At 32.5% G+C, this 18,812-nt stretch overlaps 2 protein-coding genes across 3 annotated transcripts in view; one reads left to right on the top strand and one right to left on the bottom strand.

The window, feature by feature from the left end:
• Nucleotides 1-10,446: 10,446 nt before the first annotated feature.
• Nucleotides 10,447-12,704, top strand: LOC100262498 (uncharacterized). The gene is made up of 4 exons (XM_010660425.3): nucleotides 10,447-11,003; nucleotides 11,994-12,104; nucleotides 12,199-12,279; nucleotides 12,440-12,704. Exons 1-4 carry the CDS (start codon nucleotides 10,689-10,691, stop codon nucleotides 12,512-12,514), a joined length of 582 nt encoding a protein of 193 aa, XP_010658727.1. The 5' UTR covers nucleotides 10,447-10,688; the 3' UTR covers nucleotides 12,515-12,704.
• The window catches only part of LOC100248877 (protein GLUTELIN PRECURSOR ACCUMULATION 3), an 89,306-nt gene continuing 82,729 nt past the window's right edge, over nucleotides 12,236-18,812 (bottom strand). Inside the window, exons 16-17 of one of the 2 annotated variants that reach the window (XM_019224530.2) lie at nucleotides 13,994-14,062; nucleotides 12,236-12,533 (exon numbers count right to left, since the gene is read on the bottom strand). In XM_019224530.2, the coding sequence (XP_019080075.1) occupies nucleotides 14,003-14,062 (60 nt within the window). In that variant the 3' untranslated portion in view covers nucleotides 12,236-12,533; nucleotides 13,994-14,002. Of the gene's footprint in view, nucleotides 12,534-13,714; nucleotides 14,063-18,812 lie in introns of those variants that run through there. The other variant, XM_002267781.4, reaches the window with a different exon arrangement.

Here is an 18,812-nt window from a genome sequence, read left to right as displayed (position 1 = left end):
CTACCCAAAAAATTAAACTAATCTTAATATCTTACTTATACCATCTTTCTTGTTATTTTATCATTTGTTTTTACTTTGATGTCATATATTTCTATTTTATTGGACAACTTAAAAATTTTACTGTATTCATATATTTTTATTTTTTATTCAATTGTCTAAATTTCACCATATACTTTTAATATTCGGGATTATAAATTTGATAGACGTCAAACCAATATCCTACCATTTCAAAGCATATTCGAGTATGGGTAATTCTAACTTTCGATTGAGTGCTTTCATGTATATATGATTTGTTTATGGGTATATATTTAATTTAAGAAACTCAAATAAATCTGTAAATTATTTATTACATGATCATAGATTTAGGTAGCTAACCATAGGGTTTTTAGATCTATTGTTTTTTTAAAATTTTATAATAAAAAAAAATTATATTATCCCATGCAAAGCTAATGTTGTTTCTTATTGTACGTTATGATATACTTTTGACATGAGATAAATCTATAATTTTTATATAAGATGTTCCGTTTCTAATTTTAAAAATAAAAAATAAGTACATTCAAATGGACATTTATTGCTCCAATGGTTATATTTCTCAATTAAGTGAAAGTTTTCATCGAAAATGACTTATGTATATAATATTGATAAAATGTACCTATTTTTTCATGCAATGTAGAATGATACTTGTCAACGAAAAATTGAAATTGAAAGTTTGTTACCAATTTATGGTAAATGACAAATATACATAATGCATTTTTCGGTTAATTATTTTTATTTATTTTTTCTTTTTATAAGGACATTCCCTTCCTCTTTCCTTAGTGACATTGGTTTTCCTTTCTTAGAATCTTTCATAAAATTTTCCCTTTGGCAAACATGATCACATCAACATAGATTAGCACAAGTTCACTTTAGTCCTCTACTTCTTTTGTTTATTCCACATCTATTTAATTTCTTATTCAACTTTTTTGTGATATATTCATTCAATTTTCTCCTTATTATTATGGAAAAGAATGATTTTATTTATTATATTTATGACAAAATGATATAGTATATATAGTGTACAATGCTACAAAATTAGGAAACTTGTATATAGAAAGTTGACTAATTCCTAGCGATCATCTACCCTAAAAATCAAGAAAAATATAATAGAAAATATACAACTATATAATCTTGGAAATCAAGAAATTAATTCTCTAGTATTTTTAATCAAATTTAAAAAATTAAGGAGTTAATTCCTTGATATTTTATTCCAAGAAATTAATTCTCTAGTATTTTTAATCAAATCTTGGAAATTGAGGAGCTAGTTCCTTGGTATCTTTAATAAAATTAGTCAACACTTTCCCTTAAATTAGTGCATAGGTATTACCTATCCCAAACTTGTTAGTTATATTCTAAAATGAGTGACTCGATAGACCTTTTGTTAGGGTATCAACAAATTGCCCATTTGTTGAAATATAAGGAGTACAAATGAGTCTATTATTTAGTTGCTCTTTGATAAGTATTGATCCACTTCAACATGTTTTAAATGATCATGTCAAAGTAGGTTGTGAGTAATATTGATTGTTGATTTATTAACACAATATAACTCCACAGCCCCTTTCTACTTCACTTAGATCACCAAGAGTGATCTTTAGCCATAATAGTTCATAGATTCCTTTTTCCATGACTTTGAACTCTGTTTTAACATCAGACCTAACAACTACAACTTGTTTCTTACTTTTTATGTCATCAAATTTCCTCCAAAAATAGTATAATTTGTAAATGTTGATCTAGGGTCTATTATTGATTTGACCTAGTCTACATTAATATAGGCTTCCAAACTTAACTCTTCATTCTCATTGAAGAGTATTCCTCTTACTTGAAGTGGATTTCAATTTTCAAAGAATTTTGTGCGTAACTTACAAGTGAGTCTCTTTAGGGGAGTACTTAAACTAACTTATTACACTCATTGCACAACTATATTAGGTTTCATGTGAGACAAATAGAGGAGTCTCGCAACTAGCTTTAGGTAACTCCTATTATCTACTACTGTATCTTCTAATGTTTCCTCAAGTTTATAATTTTGTTCAATAGGTATGTTAGCAGGTTTACATTCGAGCATCCTAGTTTCTTTGAGAATATCAAGTACATACTTTTGTTGGGAAATAAAAATACCATTTCTTAAATGGGCTAGTTCAATTCATAAGAAATACTTGAATTTATTCGTTTCTTATCTCAAATTCTCTAATAAACTATTTAATAGTGTTAGAAAAATTAGGTTAATTCAACTTATGGTAATCACCCTAGAGAGGGGGGGGGGGGTGAATAGGGTGATGGTCTCTTTTTGTAAATTTAAACTATGTGAATGTAAAAGACAATTATATGCAAGTATATAATAAACAATATAAAGACAATTGCATATAAATTAAAAGAGTAGGGAAGAAAGAATGCAAACACAAGATTTTATAGTGGTTTGGTGCAACCTGGCCTACATCCACTCTCCTCTAGCTTCAATCCCAAGGTTGAGGTTCCACTAATTCAAGGCTTCTAAACCAAGCCTTCAAACAATACAATTGGATTATGGTTCTAATTCACCCTCTTGGACTTTTGGTTCTAAGCATCTTTTACCCTTCTCAAGAGATATCCCACTCTTGAACAACCCCTCAAGTGATACCACACACTTGAGAAACTTCCTCTCAAAGATTTACAAATAAATGATTTCACAAAAACTTGCACTAATGATATGTAAGTTTTAGAACAATGGTGCACTAAAAAAAAACATTCTTCCAAGGCTCAAATATATTCAAGAAAGGTTTGGGAAGGTTAAGCTCATAAAACAATATACATTCGAGTCTTGTTATAGAAGAAAAAAGCCAAACTAGCCGTTGAGGGTTCGACCGATTGAGCTGGGGGCTGACCGGTTGACTAACCGTTAGCATTTAATACTTGAGAAGCGTAAAGGGTGCTTGGAGCCAAAAGTCCAAGAGGGTGAATTGGAACCATAATCCAATTATATTGCTTGAAGGCTTGGTTTGGAAGCCTTGAATTAGTAGAACCTCAAACTTGGGATTGAAGCTAGAAGAGAATGGATGTAGGTCGGGTTGTGCCAAACCACTATAAAATCTTGTGTTTACATTCTCTTTTTCCTACTCTTTTAATTTATATGCAATTGTCTTTATATTTTTTTATTATATACTTGCATATAATTGTCTCTTACATTCACATAGTTTAAATTTGCAAAAAGAGACCATTACCCTATTCACCTTCTCTTTAGGGTGATTATCATAGGTTGGATTAGCCTAATTTTTCTAACAATTGGTATTAGAGCTAGACTTTTTATTTAAGACTTAACCGTCTAAGAAGTAATGGCTAATCCATCAAGCTTATCTCACATTGAAAGTTTTTCAACCACTCAACCTCCATTTGTCATGGGAACCGATTATCCCTATTGGAAAACTAAAATGACTTGGTTTTTCCAATTTACTAATCTTGATTTATGAGATGTCATTGAAGATGGTCCCCACATTCCTTCAAAATTAGAAAATGGAGTGATGGTTCCGAAACCTAAGCATGAATGGGATGAACTTGATAGAAAGAAAGTTCAATTAAATGCCAAAGTCATTTTTATCTTACATTGTGCTATTGATAGAAATGAATTTAATCATATTTAGCAATGTAAGTCAGCTAAAGAAATTTGGAAACTATTAGAAATCACTCATGAGGGAAACAACCAAGTTAAAAAGTCTAAAATCAATATCCTTGTGCATGATTATGAATTATTTTCTATAAAGGATTTTGAATATATTGTAGAGATGTTTTCTAGGTTCATGGTGATTGTGAATAAACTTGAAGCCTTGGGAAAGACCTACACCGAAGTAGAGAAATTCATGAAGATCTTAAGGTATCTACCAAAGAAATGGGAAACAAAAGTGACGGCTATTCAAGAAGCAAAGGATCTAACCAACCTCTCACTTGAAGAACTCATTGGGTCACTCATGACTTATGAGATAAATTTGAACAATTATAAAAAAGTTGAAGAAAATAAGAAAAGTATAGCTTTTATGACTACAATAAATGATGATGAAGAGGAAGAGAGTGAAAGGGAAAATGATGAAGACTCCATGGAAGAAGAATGCACAAATGAGGATGTCAACATGTACTTTATGGCTTTGGAGGAACATGAAGATGAGGTAAACACCAACTCTAACTATAATAAGTTTCAAGATGTACTTTAAGAATTATATTTTGATCTTGAAAAACTTGGTTTCAAAAATATCTCTCTCAAGAAAAAGATTTCTTGTCTTCAAAATGAGCTTAATGAGCGTAAAGAAAAATTTGAAAATATTGAGAAGGCAAACATCTCTTTTGAACAGGAAAATGAGGAGTTAAAAATTCTCAAATGGTCAAAATACTTTTGATATGATTTTGGCAAATCAAAAGTTCATTTTTGATAAAAAGGGGGCTAGGCTACAAGTCTTTCAAAAATCAATTTTTTTTTTAAGAATTGTTTTGTAAAGGAAGCCTCTAGTTTTTCACTTTCAACTATTTGCAATCTTTGTGGAAGAAGAGTTCACATAATTAGTGATATTTGTCCCTTAAGAAAATCCCCTCATGTTCTTCAAAACTCTAAATTATTTTGGATTCCAAATGGAAGAAAGACTAACCTTCTAAGACCCAAAACGATATGGGTACCAAAGGTTACTTAATTTGTTTTGTAGGGATCCATGCAAGAAGGAGGATATGCTTACCTTAGAAAGAATGCATTGATAATATTGGTAATGGTATCCCTTCTAAAGCTTAAATTGCAGTATCTTTTTATCATTTTGCTAACACTTGGTATAATTTTTGTTAATAATATAAAATTTGGTATCACATGCTTAAATGATCATATTTGTTAAACCAAGGTTTTGATTAAAAAGAAGATTTTTTTTTTTTAAATACACCTAGGTAAAATTGAATGATCATATGCTTGTATGCTCTAATAGTGTTATTCAATGCATGTTATATATCTTTTTAAATGCATATGTTCTCCCATATATTTTTTCCAAATCATGCTTTAAATTGGGAATGCTCTAAGGATGAGCAATCTTTTATTCGGAAAATGTTCTCTAATGAAAAGGGGGAGATTCATTTTCATGAGAAATCATATCATACTTATTGTTTATTTTTTAAACTTTTTGATTCCCCTCATCTACTTTATTGAGACTTTTTTTTTATGACACAAAGGGGGAAAAGTAATGGTAGGTTGCTAACTAGAGAAGAAATGTCAATAATGTTTTAGCAATTCTATTCATATTGATGTTATGTGCTTTATTGGTTATAATTGCATGCATCATATTTAATAATAATGTCTTGCCAAATTGCTAAATTGCTCTTTATACTATTTATGTTTGATTATATCTTTTTGAGCATCCTTAATATACTCCTTGAAGTTTCTAAACTTGAATATTTTCTAAATTCAAAGAAACATATATTGAGGGGGAGTTTTTTAGCAACCTTGGTTTTGTCATCATAAAAAATGGGGAGATTGTAAAACCAAGGTTTGGTTAATCTCCGTTTTGATGATAACAAAACAAGGTTTAAAACTAATGATTATATTACAAGTGTGATTAGGCAAGACGATTTCCAAAGTGGCAATCACAAAGACAAGTCAAGCCAAAGAGAAATCATGAAGAAGAAGAAAACCTCAAAGAGAAGTGTTTTTCAAGACCCAAGCTTCATAAGATCTCTTTGTAAGGTTGTTGGTGCACTAGGTTTTTCATGCATTACATTCTTTACTTATGCACCAAAATCATCCAAGAGTTATTTTGTTTTAAATATTTTAAAAATTGGATGATTTCATGTTTTCAACTAAAATCTTGTGTCAAATGTTTTTCAAACTTGTTTAAAAGGTTTTAAGTTGAAAAAGTTTGTTGTTGAGCCAAAAATGGCTCAATTGGTTGAATTGGATGAGGAGTCGGTCGACCCCCAGCTCAACTGGTCAAGTGCAAAAAATTTTCTCTTTATTCCAGAATGGTTGTTCAACCGATCAAGATTGAACCTCAACCGGTTAAGGTCCGATCAAGGTCTGGTTGAGGTCCAGTTGAGGTTTGGTCGAGGTCCAGTTGAGGTCCGGTCAAGGTCCAACGGTCACCTACCAAGGCATTAAATGGTCCAACGGCTAGTGAACCGGTCAACCCCCAACTCGACTAGTCGAGACTGCCTTTTGCTTTTCTTGGCTCCCAAGCTTAGAAACCTATAAATTGAGAGCTCCACTTCATTTATGATATAGAGAACACTTGCAATCAATTGTCTACCTACCTGTTCTTGGCTTAAAAGCTCTCATTTCTTTCTTAGTGCATTAAAGCACCACTTGCATATATTTTAGTGCACCCTTATGAGTCATCCTAGCTTTGTTTTGTATTTGAGCTATCTTTGAGCTAGGTTGAGGGATTCTTTCTTGTAAAACTTGAGTGTTAAAGCCTTCAAGAGGTTTGAATCTTGAAGAGATTGTGTAAGAGCTCATTGGAGTCAGAATCCAAGTGTAAAGGATTGGAAGCTTGGTTGAAGCTTCAAGCTAGTGGAACCCTCACTCGGTTAGGAGATTGAGGAGAGTGGACGTAGGCAAGGAAGTGTCAAACCACTATAAAATCCGAGTTTGAATTCTTTAACTCTATCTTTTTATTTCTTGATTATATTGTATTTGAATTTGTTGTTTTGAAAAACCTAATTCACCCCCCTCTTAGGTGTTTTTCTCATTTAAGCATAGCCTTTATTTTCTACAAGTGGTATCAGAGTTGAGGTCACGGGTTCAAACCCCAAGGGTGTCACTAGGGAAGAGAATGTTGGCAGATTGGAGGGTTGGCCGCGTCTATCAACTCCCCTTATGTTCATCATGGGCACTTGGGTAAATGCACTATGAGGTTAGGATATGCGTCTTTCCTACAAGCAATTGCTTTTAGGAGAGTTGGTAGCGCCTGAGGTCCCACAATTAGGTTTTTCCATTTTTTCAATATCATCCTCTATCACAATTATATCATCCACACAAATAATTAAGATTGTGATTTTACCCATCATTGATCATTTGAAAAAGAAAACATAATCATCCCTAACTTTGTTAGAACTTTTGGTTTATCATAGTTTTAGCAAATCTTTCAAACCATGTTTTGGAGGATTGAAGTCAAAATTCTCAAATGGGAAAAATGTTTTGACACGATTTGGTAAGTCAAAAATATATTTTTGATAAAAAAAAAAAAAAAAAAGTTAGGCTACAAGCCTCATAAAAATAAAAAATATTTTAAAAATTATTTTATCAAGGAAGCTAATTGGTGCCCAAATATGTTCCCTAAAGGTACATAAATGGTGTGAATTATACAATACCAAACGCACAAATTGTCAACTTTAGCTTAAATACATGCTAGCATCCTAATTGTGGTGCTCACTTGTTATTTTGCATTAAAAGACAAGAAATAAGGGTAAACAAAGATGGCAATGAAGCACACTTATCAATTGAGGTAGAAGAAGGGCTTAATCAAGCATTGAATAGAGGTTCAAGGCTTGTGGAAGTTGAAAAGCATTGAGGCAAAGACATAAAAGTAAGACAAAGTCAAGGCATAATAGAAAGCAAGTTATGAAGGGGAAAGAGAGGATGATCAAACATAGGAACAAGATTGAAGTCATTTTAAGCCAAGCAAGGAAGATAATGTGCAAAACAAACAAGGAAAGGTGAAAAGACCAAGATTAGAAGCTCAAATTCAAAATTAAGGAAGCATTTTGAACTCCACCATGCAAGGAAGATCAAAACAATAACCTAAATTTGAAATCAGCTTCGCATTTTGAACTCACACATGACCATTTGAATTTAACATGTGAATTAAAAATCCATTTCGAACTCATAAGTGTAATTTCAAACTCAGCTATGTAATTTTGAACTCAATGTCCATATTTAGAACTTAGCCTCCAAATTTATTAAACATTCATCTTAGATGTATTCAAACACATAAAATTATATAAAATAACTATAAAATATTTATGATGAAATATGAGTCATGCATGTGAAGTTGTGGATGTAAAAAAGGCTTTCATACGGTGTGGACAAATTGAGCAAAAGTGATTTGAGATTCAGAATATGTTGATTATTTTGATTTAATATTTAAAGTTATTTTTAACTCTAAATTATGACATTAAGTTAATTTATCAAATATGTTTAATTTATTTAATGATTAATTAAGTTATTAAAAACATATTTAATTTATTTAATGATTAAAATTAAATTATTAATTCATATGAAGTTATTAAGTTTATTTAACTTTAAGCTTCAATATTAAGTTAACTTATCAAATATATTTTGACTATATTTGATATTCAAGAGAAAATGTGAGGGAAATAAAATAAGAAAAGTAGAAAAAAAAAATGAGTGAAGGAGAACAAAAAATAGATTTAAAGTCAAATTATTTTTATATGTTACTTCAAACTCATTTTATTTAACTCTTATATATAGAGATTATTTAAATAGATAAATGTCTAAGTAATTTTAATTTTATTTGGTTTTCTTTTATATTTTTCGTGCTAAAATCAAATATGAGAAATTATGGTCTTATTTGGCAATTGTTTTCAAGAACAGTTTTCTGTTTTTTATAATAAAAAAACTGAAAAACATGTTTGCCAGTCAAAAACTGTTTTCTATTTTTGTTTTATTATTATTATTACTATCAGAAAATAGAAAATGGGATGTTTTTAGATAACTTCTTTTAGTTGTTTTTAATTGTTTTTTGAGATCTATTTTAAAGAATAATTATACAAACATATGTAATGATTAAAAATAAAGCTATGAACATAAAATTTATTTTTAAAACATATTTAAAAATATTTCAAACAAGTTAAAACAATTTTAAGTTCCCAAACAAACTTTTATTCTACAAAATCATTAAAGAACAATTTTTAAAAATTGTTCTTAAAAACTATTTTTTTCAGAACTGTTTTAAAAAACAGTTACCAAACAAGGCTCATTTTTCTTAACAATTTTTATTTTTATTTTTATTAAACCATTAAGTCAATTTAACAAGCATGCAATCAATATCTTTTTCATGCTATCCAAATAATAATAGTAACTTAGGGCCTATTTGGTAACTGTTTTCAGAAATAATTTTGAAAAACAATTTTTTAGAACAATTTTTAAAAATTGCTTTATAATGTTTTGTAGAACAAAAATATGTTTGAAAACCTAAAATGTTTTTAACCTATTTTTAGTATTTTTAAATATGTTTTAAAAATAATTTTAATGCGTAATATTTTATTTTTTATCATTTTAAATATTTGTATAATTAATTTTTAAAATAAATCTTAAAAAACAAGTAAAAATAAATGAAAATAACTAAAAAATATTATCTAAAAACACTTTATTTTCTGGTCTTAAGAAAAGAAAATAAAAAACACTTTTTGGTTGTCAAATAAGTTTTCCAAGTTTTTTATTCCGAAAAATAGAAAATTATTTTAAAAAATAGTTATCAAACATGCCTATAGGATTTTCATTTTCTTAAATATTTTTGCTTAGACTAATATTTATTAGAAAATTTTTTACAAAACTTTCTTGCCAAGAGATTAGTAAATACATTTTCTATTTTGTACTCAATAAATAAGACAGATGTAAAGCTCTAAATAAAAAAGGAAAATTAATTGCTAAAATTTGTATATAAATGGAGAAAGGAGTCGAGAGTGTTCTAGGGGTCACATGGATAGCCTTCTGGATTACGTGTGGTACTCGAAATGCCTCCAATATTGATGAGGACATGTGAGTCGTGACAATGTAGTCACCCAAGTTGGTAAGAAAAAACTTGTGATTGACTGAACATTGTTGACTTAAAACATTTTGTAACAAAATTTTTAAAATAAAGAGTTAAAGAGTCATTGATATATGAGTCATTATAGACTATATCATATATAAAACGACATAAATGACTCATATATCAATATAGGCAAGTCACTCAATCAGAGATGGTCGTGTAGCTAAATGATGCCATTAGTTTGTCCTTTAATCTCTCTCTCTCTCTCTCTCTCTCTCTCTCTCTTTTGTGCAAGGTGTTGGATATGATAACCATTCCATATCTTAAAAATTTTGCTTCCAGTGGCAATTTTATGCAACATGTTCATAAAATCTCTACTAATAAATTTCATAAAAAGCGATTACTTTTCATTCCCACACCTTCGAGTTTTCCTTGTAAAGCAAGCAAGGAGAACCAAAAATAAAGAGCATCCAGGAGGTAAAAACAAGGCGTGGTCAGCCAACAAAGTGGGTAATGGGTATCACGTGAGAGAATCCCTTTTACTTTAAGGGATGGTAGTACCTGGCGACTCACAACATCCACATGGGAGACAGCCTCAGGTCATGATATGGAATTTGGAATTTGACACTTTACCCAACTTCACAAACAAGTCTTCAGTGCCAGGAAATTTCCTCTTAGTAATATTAGTAGCCCAAAAACTTGAGAAAAAGATTCTAAAACTGGTTAACCTCATAAGTGGGGTGTTTTTGCCTTTTGGGTAAATGGTGGAAAGGAGAATTGAGATTCTCTAAGGCAAAAGTGGTAGTCACTAAGATGATGGTCAGGCATCTTTATAGGGATGGTAAAAGGAAAAGGCATTCTTGGGAATTCTCATCTTGCTTTTGTTGAAGTGTTGTGAAAAGAAAGCAAGCACTGTGGGGGAGAGTTTTGCTTTAAAGCAAAAGCGAGAGAATGAACGAGGTGAATGAAGCTGCTGCTGCAGAGACAAGTAAATATAGGAACAAACTAAGTTACAAGTTACAACAACATCCACCCAACATTGGTTTGCAGATGCAGAAAACAAAGAATAATCTTAGCAGCAGCGGAAGGCTGGCGACGATGATGATGATGGAAGACGAGGAGGAGGACGTGACAAGATCAGCCATATCCACACTACAGTCTAGAGAAGAAGAGATTGAGAGAAAGAAGATGGAGGTGAGGCAGAAGGTCGAATTACAGTTGAGCCGAGCAGAAGAAGAAACAAGGCGCTTGGCACAAATTTGGGAAGTAAGTTTAAGCAACAACCCATTCACCATCAACACTTCCTAGCTAACTAAATAACAGGGTTATGCTAAATCACCCAAATACACTTTACAAATCAATGCTACAAATACATACAGGCATATTTACTTTCATATGATAGTCTTGGTTTATTGCCTACCAATTTAAGCTTTTTGGGAGGTTACAAGTAATCCATTCATTTTAAAAGAAAGTATTTTTTTCCAACTACCAAAAAAACATTTCAATCAAGAGGCAAAAGAGTGCCATTAGGTTGACCATTGTAACTAATTCCCCAGCTTTATTCTACATAAAAGAGAAAGATGACTCCCCAACAACCAATTATGTTATGGTTTTACATGGAAAGTAATTTATGTGCACATGCAACCACATGCAAATTTAAATGGTCCATTATTGAAAACCTCAAAAGCATCAACATTTGATAATAGTTTTCACAAGACAAAAAAGACTACATGTTCCAGCTTAGCTTGTCGGTAGGGCACACATTAGGGTTTTTGGGAAACCAAACACATCTTACCATTCCATCTATACTAGAAATTGAGAGCAGAGTCAACACTAGAGATCATTTTTTGGAGAGACTAAATTGGAAACCTTAGGAACCAACATAGATAAAGCTCAGTGAGTGTAGAAAGTCTGCCAAAAATTGCAAGAATTAATTTAAATAGGGGGATGACAACACATATATCTAAGAATAGCTCTAAGCATTAATTTGAGAATTACATGTGTGCAATTCATAGCTAATGCAATGTTCACACTTCAAAACATTAGAAGCTTCACACATTGAAGAGTTGCAGGCTAAAGCATCAGATTCAGTTGGGTTAAAAAAAAAAAGTGAAATACAATTTGTTGCATCATCAGAACTAGAGAAAATTTGGACAGTGCGACTGTTTGTTATTTTCCCTTCTTATAAATGCAAATTTGATTGTAAACTGCTAATAACAAAATCATTGACTTGATATTTCTTATGCAATCTATTAGGAACTTGAAGTGTTGGCAGATCCTTTGAGGAAGGAAGTTGCAGTAGTACGTAAGAAGATTGACATGGCTAATCGCGACATAAAGCCACTGGGGCAGAGCTGCCAGAAGAAGGTTATTTTCCAGATGACACTAATTTTCAACATGTTTCTAGATTAAATTGAACGATGGAATTGGAAATTTACACTCATGATTTGATTGGCAACAGGAGAAAGAATATAAAGAAGCTCTTGAAGCATTCAACGAAAAGAACAGGGAAAAAGCCCAACTAGTTACCACATTAATGGAGGTACATGTGAAATCCAAATTTTCTTACAGAAAAGCAAAGATTTTAACATGATATTCCAGTTATTTACCTTCTATTCAGAGTCTTAATTTTCTTTTCTTCAGTTCTTATACAGATTCACAATATACTTTTTCTTCTACTGTTTTCTCTGTGATCTTACCAGCTGCTGAGTGAGAGCGAAAAACTGAGGATGAAGAAGCTGGAGGACCTTAGCAAACATGTAGATTCCACACTCTGAGATATTTCCATGTTGATATCTGATAGAATATATGTGATGTATTCAATATTTATTTTTGAGGATACTGCACCGCACAGGTCTGTTTTCAACATATCTACCATTTGCATGATACCATGCCAGATTATGACTTGTTTATTGTTAAACTATACATGCACTCGAATTGATATGAAAACAAAAAAGGGGTTTGCTACCTGAGGTTTATTAGATTAGGGAACAGCTATTTCAAAGCAGCAGCTTCCCCGGAGTTTTAAGGGAAAATTTGAGCAAACTACATTGAAGGATTTTACCTAAAATTTATTTTTCTGCATTTAATAGATTGAGCAAATTAGGATTGACTAACTAATTTCAACTGGGAATTTTTCCAACAACAATATAACTTCCATTAAATTGAACTATTACATAGAAGACAGGTCTGTTTTCAACATATCTACCATTTGCACGATACCATGCCAGATTATGAGTTGTTTATTGTTAAACTATACATGTACTCGAAGTAACATGAAAACAAAAAAGGGGTTTGCTACCTGAGGTTTATTAGATTAGGGAACAGCTATTTCAAAGCAGCAGCTTCCCCAGAGTTTCAAGGGAAAATTTGAGCAAACTACATTGAAGGATTTTACCTAACATTTATTTTTCGGCATTTAATGGATTGAGCAAATTAGGATTGACTAACTAATTTCTAAACACTGACATCTCAACTGGGAATTTTCCAACAACAATATAACTTCCATTAAATTGAACTATTACATAGAAGAATCAAGTGATCCAAGAAAAAATTCCTACCAATAGAAGATGACATTATTGGAAAACAACTTCCAATAAAACATCATGTACACTCAAAATCATCTTATTTAATATGGAAATTGGAAAACATAAGTTCTTCGGGAAACAGTTTCTAGTGCACTAAATGTAGCCCAAAGGGGATACAAAGATCATTTGTTTATCCTTGATATGATAATAGAGGATCCTGAAATCAAAATCATAATGCATGCTGGCCAAGGAAAGTGTAGTGAGCTAATAGTAAGTTTTCTAAAGTTCCTCGCATTTACCAATGTCAGCATGATATTGTCCCAGTAAAAACAAATGTTCAACACCAAACTAACTGCCTCAACCAAAAAGCCTAAAAATCTGTGAGTGCCATGATAAGAACATTGTGATCAGTAACCAACAAAATATGCAGACAAAATCACATAGCATTCATTACCATAAAAACCTGAAATTGCATAACTAAAAAACAGCAGAATCAAGCAGTGGAATATCACCAATATTTTTTCTGGCTGTACTGATTCAGACGCATTTTCAAGGAATTTATATGAACATGTGTAAGTCAGCATTTGTTTTCTGATTGAGATGAGCACAATTAATGTTTGAGCCAGTTGTTACAGGAGGAAGCACATTCACATTACAATTTATGAAGATCAAGCAAACTCACAAAAATTTAAAAAGTTTCCTTTTAATTTCCCAGTAAATTAAGGATACCAATGTTCTTCAATTGGACAAAAGCTTTTTGTACTCTGCCAGCAGCTTTGGGATATCATCCATACGTAACTGAAAATAAGTGACATAAGCATGAGAGAGAGAGAGAAAAGAGAACTGAAAATCAGCAAGAATGTAATCAAAATAGGAGTGGGAGGTATCCATGTATGGCATTCAAGGGGAAAAAACTGAAGCATCATGATTATATTACAAAAGGAAGGAACACTGTTCATATACAACTGAAAATCAGCAAGAATGTAATCAGGATAGGAGGGTGATGAGTACATATAAGGCATTCAGGCCAAAAAACTGAAGCATCATGATTGCAAAAGGATTATGTTCCATTCCAAGAGTAAATCTTCTGGTTTAAGAGAGAAGGTTCTTCAGCACCTCACAGTTTAGCTTTAGGAGATTATTCTTCTATAGGTGAGAAAAATAATATTATAAACAATGCCTAACAAAAAACAAAAAAAGAAAAAACAAAGGGGGCCAAAAGGCAAAGTCCAAAAGAGAGAACAAAAGATTTATGATGAAGGATATTATAGTCCCTGTCTAGTGGATGAAGGATATGAAGAAGCTGCAATTCAGGGGTTCAAGTGCCCTCATATCCTTGCACAGCAAATTTATTAATTTATGCATAATAAATACAGATAACTAATGTAGAATTCTCATTAATGCGGTATGGCAATTAAACCACCATCTTAATCACAACAAAATGGAATGACTAGATTGATGGGGATCAAGCTCACCCATTTCAAGTTTATTATAGGCTTAGGATTGGGGACAAGAAGCATGCCTCTTCACATCAAAGTGGGATTCATTTTCTTATCAAAATTCTTATCACTTCAGTACTCTATTTTTATTTAGGTTTCTTGAATTGCATATAAAGAGGGTTAAATCATCAAGAGAAGACAACTAATATTATTGCTATTTAGAACCATTCAGAAAATTTGTACTCTCTCTCCCTCTCACAACTTTTTCATATTCCTATCTAATTTCTATTCTTTCCTCACCTATGGCATGGGCGGTATTGGCATAGGAGGTGTCTTGAGTCAAGACAGGTGTCCTATGGCATACCTTAGTGAGAAAATTGATGAGGCTAAAAGGAGATATTCCACTTATGTTAAGAGTGTTAGGTTGTTGTATGAATTTTACGTCATTGGTGGTATTATCTATTACTTCAAGAGTTTGTGTTGTACTTTTACCATGCACCATTAAGATACCTAAATTCCCAAAGAAAGTTAAGAGTAAAAAATTCTAGTTAGGTAGAGTGCTTTCAGGAATATGCATTTGTTCACCACCATGAAAGTTGAGCATAATCTATCAATGCCCTTGGTCAAGTAATGGCTGTTTTACAAAAATTAGTGTCTGTGATTGGATTTGAGAGGATATGAATATTTCATTTGTCTTGATTTTGATGTCATATATTAGCAAATCCAAGATGGTCACCATCGAGATCACATTAATTTTATAATTCATAATGGTTGCTTGTATACAAGGTGGTGCAACGGAAGGTTTGTTTCGAAATGAAACAGAAAAACACTCAAGAACAAACACAAAGATCACAATAAGATCTGAAAATTAGGAAATAATTCTGAAAAAATATATTGAACTCCTAACAATTATAATAAGCCTTTAAATAATGTTTGTAATGCAAAAATAAAGAAAATAATTGAAGTAGGAAACTAATGGTGTAGAAAATAGAAACTAACCTAAAATAGAAACTAATGATGTAGGAAACTAAAAATAAAAACTAATGATGATTGTGTGTTGCATCAATCCCCTTTACTTGAAGAAAACTCGTCCTCAAGTTTTGTAGCTGCAAAGAAAACTCATCCGAAGGACGTGTGCAGCTCCTTGACTTGCTTAAAGAAACCTGGGCTCGTTATGTTGGTGAATAGCAACTTATCTTCTTAGTAACCGAATTGTTTTTTGACGATTGAGATTGTGGCATCAAAACAATATATTTGTCAAACCACCAAAAGATGAAAGAGTTATCTTGACCCTTATAAGTGGCATCAACATCATAGTGCCATGGCCTCCCTAATAAATATGCAAGCATCCATATCCACCACGTCACATATGATCTCATCTTTGTAATACTTCTCGATCGACAAAGGAACTTTGCAAACTTTTAGCACTTGAACTTTTGGGCCCTTCTTAATCCATGCAATCTTGTATGAAGAAGGTGTTTTTTAGTCTTCAAATTTAGTGCTTTTACCAAAGCCTTGGAAACAACATTCTTGCTACTACCACTATCAATGATTACATTGCACACTTTATTACGATGCGGATAATGAAGAACCATAAGACTAAATTACCTGGGATGTCGTGCCCATAAGAAATTGCGGAATAGTGCATCAAGTTCGGAATATTTTATGTTGTTGAGAGTTGTTTGGCTTATTTGGGGCAAGCAAAATTCGTTGGACAATGCATGCCACTTCTTCTCCCACATCTCCTTCTGCAAACTCAGCACCCTCGTAGATATCTTCTTCAAGAACCTATTCCTCTTTGCTGCCACCTTCTTCTATAAAGTTAACAGATCGTCTTTTCGGGCAATTATTTGAAAGATGGCCTGGCTGGTTGCATCAGAAACACTTACCTGGATTTGGATGTGCATAAGGGTCATTATTGATTTGTTGTTGTTGCTGGTTTCGACCTTGAGTATTAGATTGAATAGGGACTGAAGTTTTACTTCGATTTTGCGTCAAATTTTGAGTTGAAGGGGCATCTTTATTGCTGTTATCATTGCTGCCTGAAGTTGTTTACCCCTTTGGAGCAAAAGAAGATTCTTGGGTTGGTCGACGAAAGTTACCCTGAGTGCAGACCGTGGACCTATTGATTTGATTATCCACTTTCATCGCCAAATTAACTACATCTGTCATGGTTCAAACCCCTTGAAGAGCCAGTCAATCTTGAACAACCAGCTTTAAGCCTTCAATATAACGAGCAATTAATTGATCCTCTGTCTCATACAAATTAATTCGGGCATTTAATCGATAAAATTCCTTTGTTTATTCATTCACAGTGTGGTTGGCTTGTCGACAATTTTGATATTGTTGGTATAAAAATTGTTCATAATTCGGAGGGAGAAATCGTCCTTGTAATAACTGTTTCATCTCGGGCCAAGTACGTTCCTTGTCATTGATGATTATATTGAAGTTGTTCCCACCATGTAGAAGCTCTGCCTTTCAACTTATATGCCATGAGCTTCACTTGATTTTCTTCTGAAATATTCAAATAGTCGAAAAAAGTTTTCGACAATATGGACCCAATCGAGAATATCTTCAATGTGTAATCGATCGTTGAAACTTGGTAAATCCATCTTCGTCTTAAATTCTTGATTACTTTCACCCCAGTTGTTATCCCAATAATTGAAACGAAAATCATCTTTCTTCTCCAGATGAATAATCCAACCTCCATTATTGCCTTTGTTGAATATTCCTCCGATGTGGAAGTTGAAAATCATCACCATCTTGAAAAGGAGGACAAAACTCATCTTGTTCATCAAAAACCCCTCGTTGGAGGTTGTCATCATCACGACGCCTAAGAGCTCCCTGATTTCGACGCTCATACACTCGTAACGGATAGCACTCGCAAAAATAGTGATTTGCGGCTGGACTCGTGCAAATTGCGCCTCCACAATCGATTTCTAACCCGATCTATGGCTGAAGTCAATCATTGTAGCCGTCTTCTTGCCAATCGCCATGTTGGTCTAGTCGTTGCTCCATGGGTTCACATTTCCCTTTGATAGTCAATGCAACCACCATTTACGTGAGGTTGCGACTCGTTGAGTCGTTGCTTGATTTTTTCAAACCATTGTTCGTTGTCAATGGTTCATTTTCCACTAGAACCATCATCAAACATCAAATCAAGGTAAAAATCCTTGCTCTGATACCAATTGTGGTGCAGCGGAAAGTTTGTTTTGAAAGGAAACTGAAGAACACTCAATAACAAACACAAAGATCACAATAGGATCTGAAAATTAGGGAATAATTCTAAAAAAAATATATTGAACTCCTTCTAACAATTACAATAAGCCTTTAAATAATGTTTGTAATGCAAAAATAAAGAAAACAACTGAAATAGGAAGCTAATGATGAACCTAAAATAGAAACTAATGATGTAAAAAATGGAAACTAACCTAAAATAGAAACTAATGATGATTGTGTGTTGCATCACAAGGTATAGGTTATGCATTATTTGAGTTTCTATTCGGGAATTCTTGTGTTAGGAATTGGTATCAGTCAATGGAGGTCTAGCTGGACAGCTTTGTAAGGGATAAAACCGTTATTTTGGTGGAGGATATGCTTTATTAGTCTTCACTGAAAAGAGATAGCACAAAATTGTGCTAGTGTCAACCTTGTCAACTAGCTAAGGCTAAGAAGAGAAAAACTAGTTTATACACACGCCTATTTGTACCAACACCCCTTGGAGAGACCTTATTGTGGTTTTTTTCATGGATTGCAAAACAACCATATGACATCATTCAATTTTTGTTGTGGTAGATAGATTTCTAAGATGACACCATTTATCCCTTCTAGCAAACTAGTCAATGCCTCACATATAGCATAGTTAGGCTTCATGATTTACCCATTTCCATAGTGTTTGACAAGGATGTCAAATTAGTTAATTATTTTTGGCACACTTAGGAAACTTCTTGGCACAAGTTGGGATTTTTTTTTTTAAGCCTTTTGTCTATAAACTAATGATTAGATTGAGGTTTTTAAGCATAGTTTAGGAGACTTATTAGGAACCTTGTGGGGTATACACAAAATAATTGGGATTAAACATTATGAAGATGGAAGTTTGCCTTTGAAAA

The sequence above is a fragment of the Vitis vinifera genome, chromosome 13 (genome assembly GCF_030704535.1).
Source record: "Vitis vinifera cultivar Pinot Noir 40024 chromosome 13, ASM3070453v1".
Classification (NCBI taxonomy): domain Eukaryota; kingdom Viridiplantae; phylum Streptophyta; class Magnoliopsida; order Vitales; family Vitaceae; genus Vitis; species Vitis vinifera.
The sequence above is the reverse complement of the archived record's forward strand: the minus strand, read 5'-3'. Positions and strand labels throughout refer to the sequence as shown.

Coding starts and splice junctions, on each gene's coding strand:
- LOC100262498 (XM_010660425.3), top strand. CDS start 10,689: ATGAACGAGGTGAATGAAGCTGCTGCTGCAGAGACAAGTAAATATAGG. Junction 11,004..11,993: donor GCTTGGCACAAATTTGGGAA/GTAAGTTTAAGC, acceptor GCAATCTATTAG/GAACTTGAAGTGTTGGCAGA. Junction 12,105..12,198: donor GGCAGAGCTGCCAGAAGAAG/GTTATTTTCCAG, acceptor GATTGGCAACAG/GAGAAAGAATATAAAGAAGC.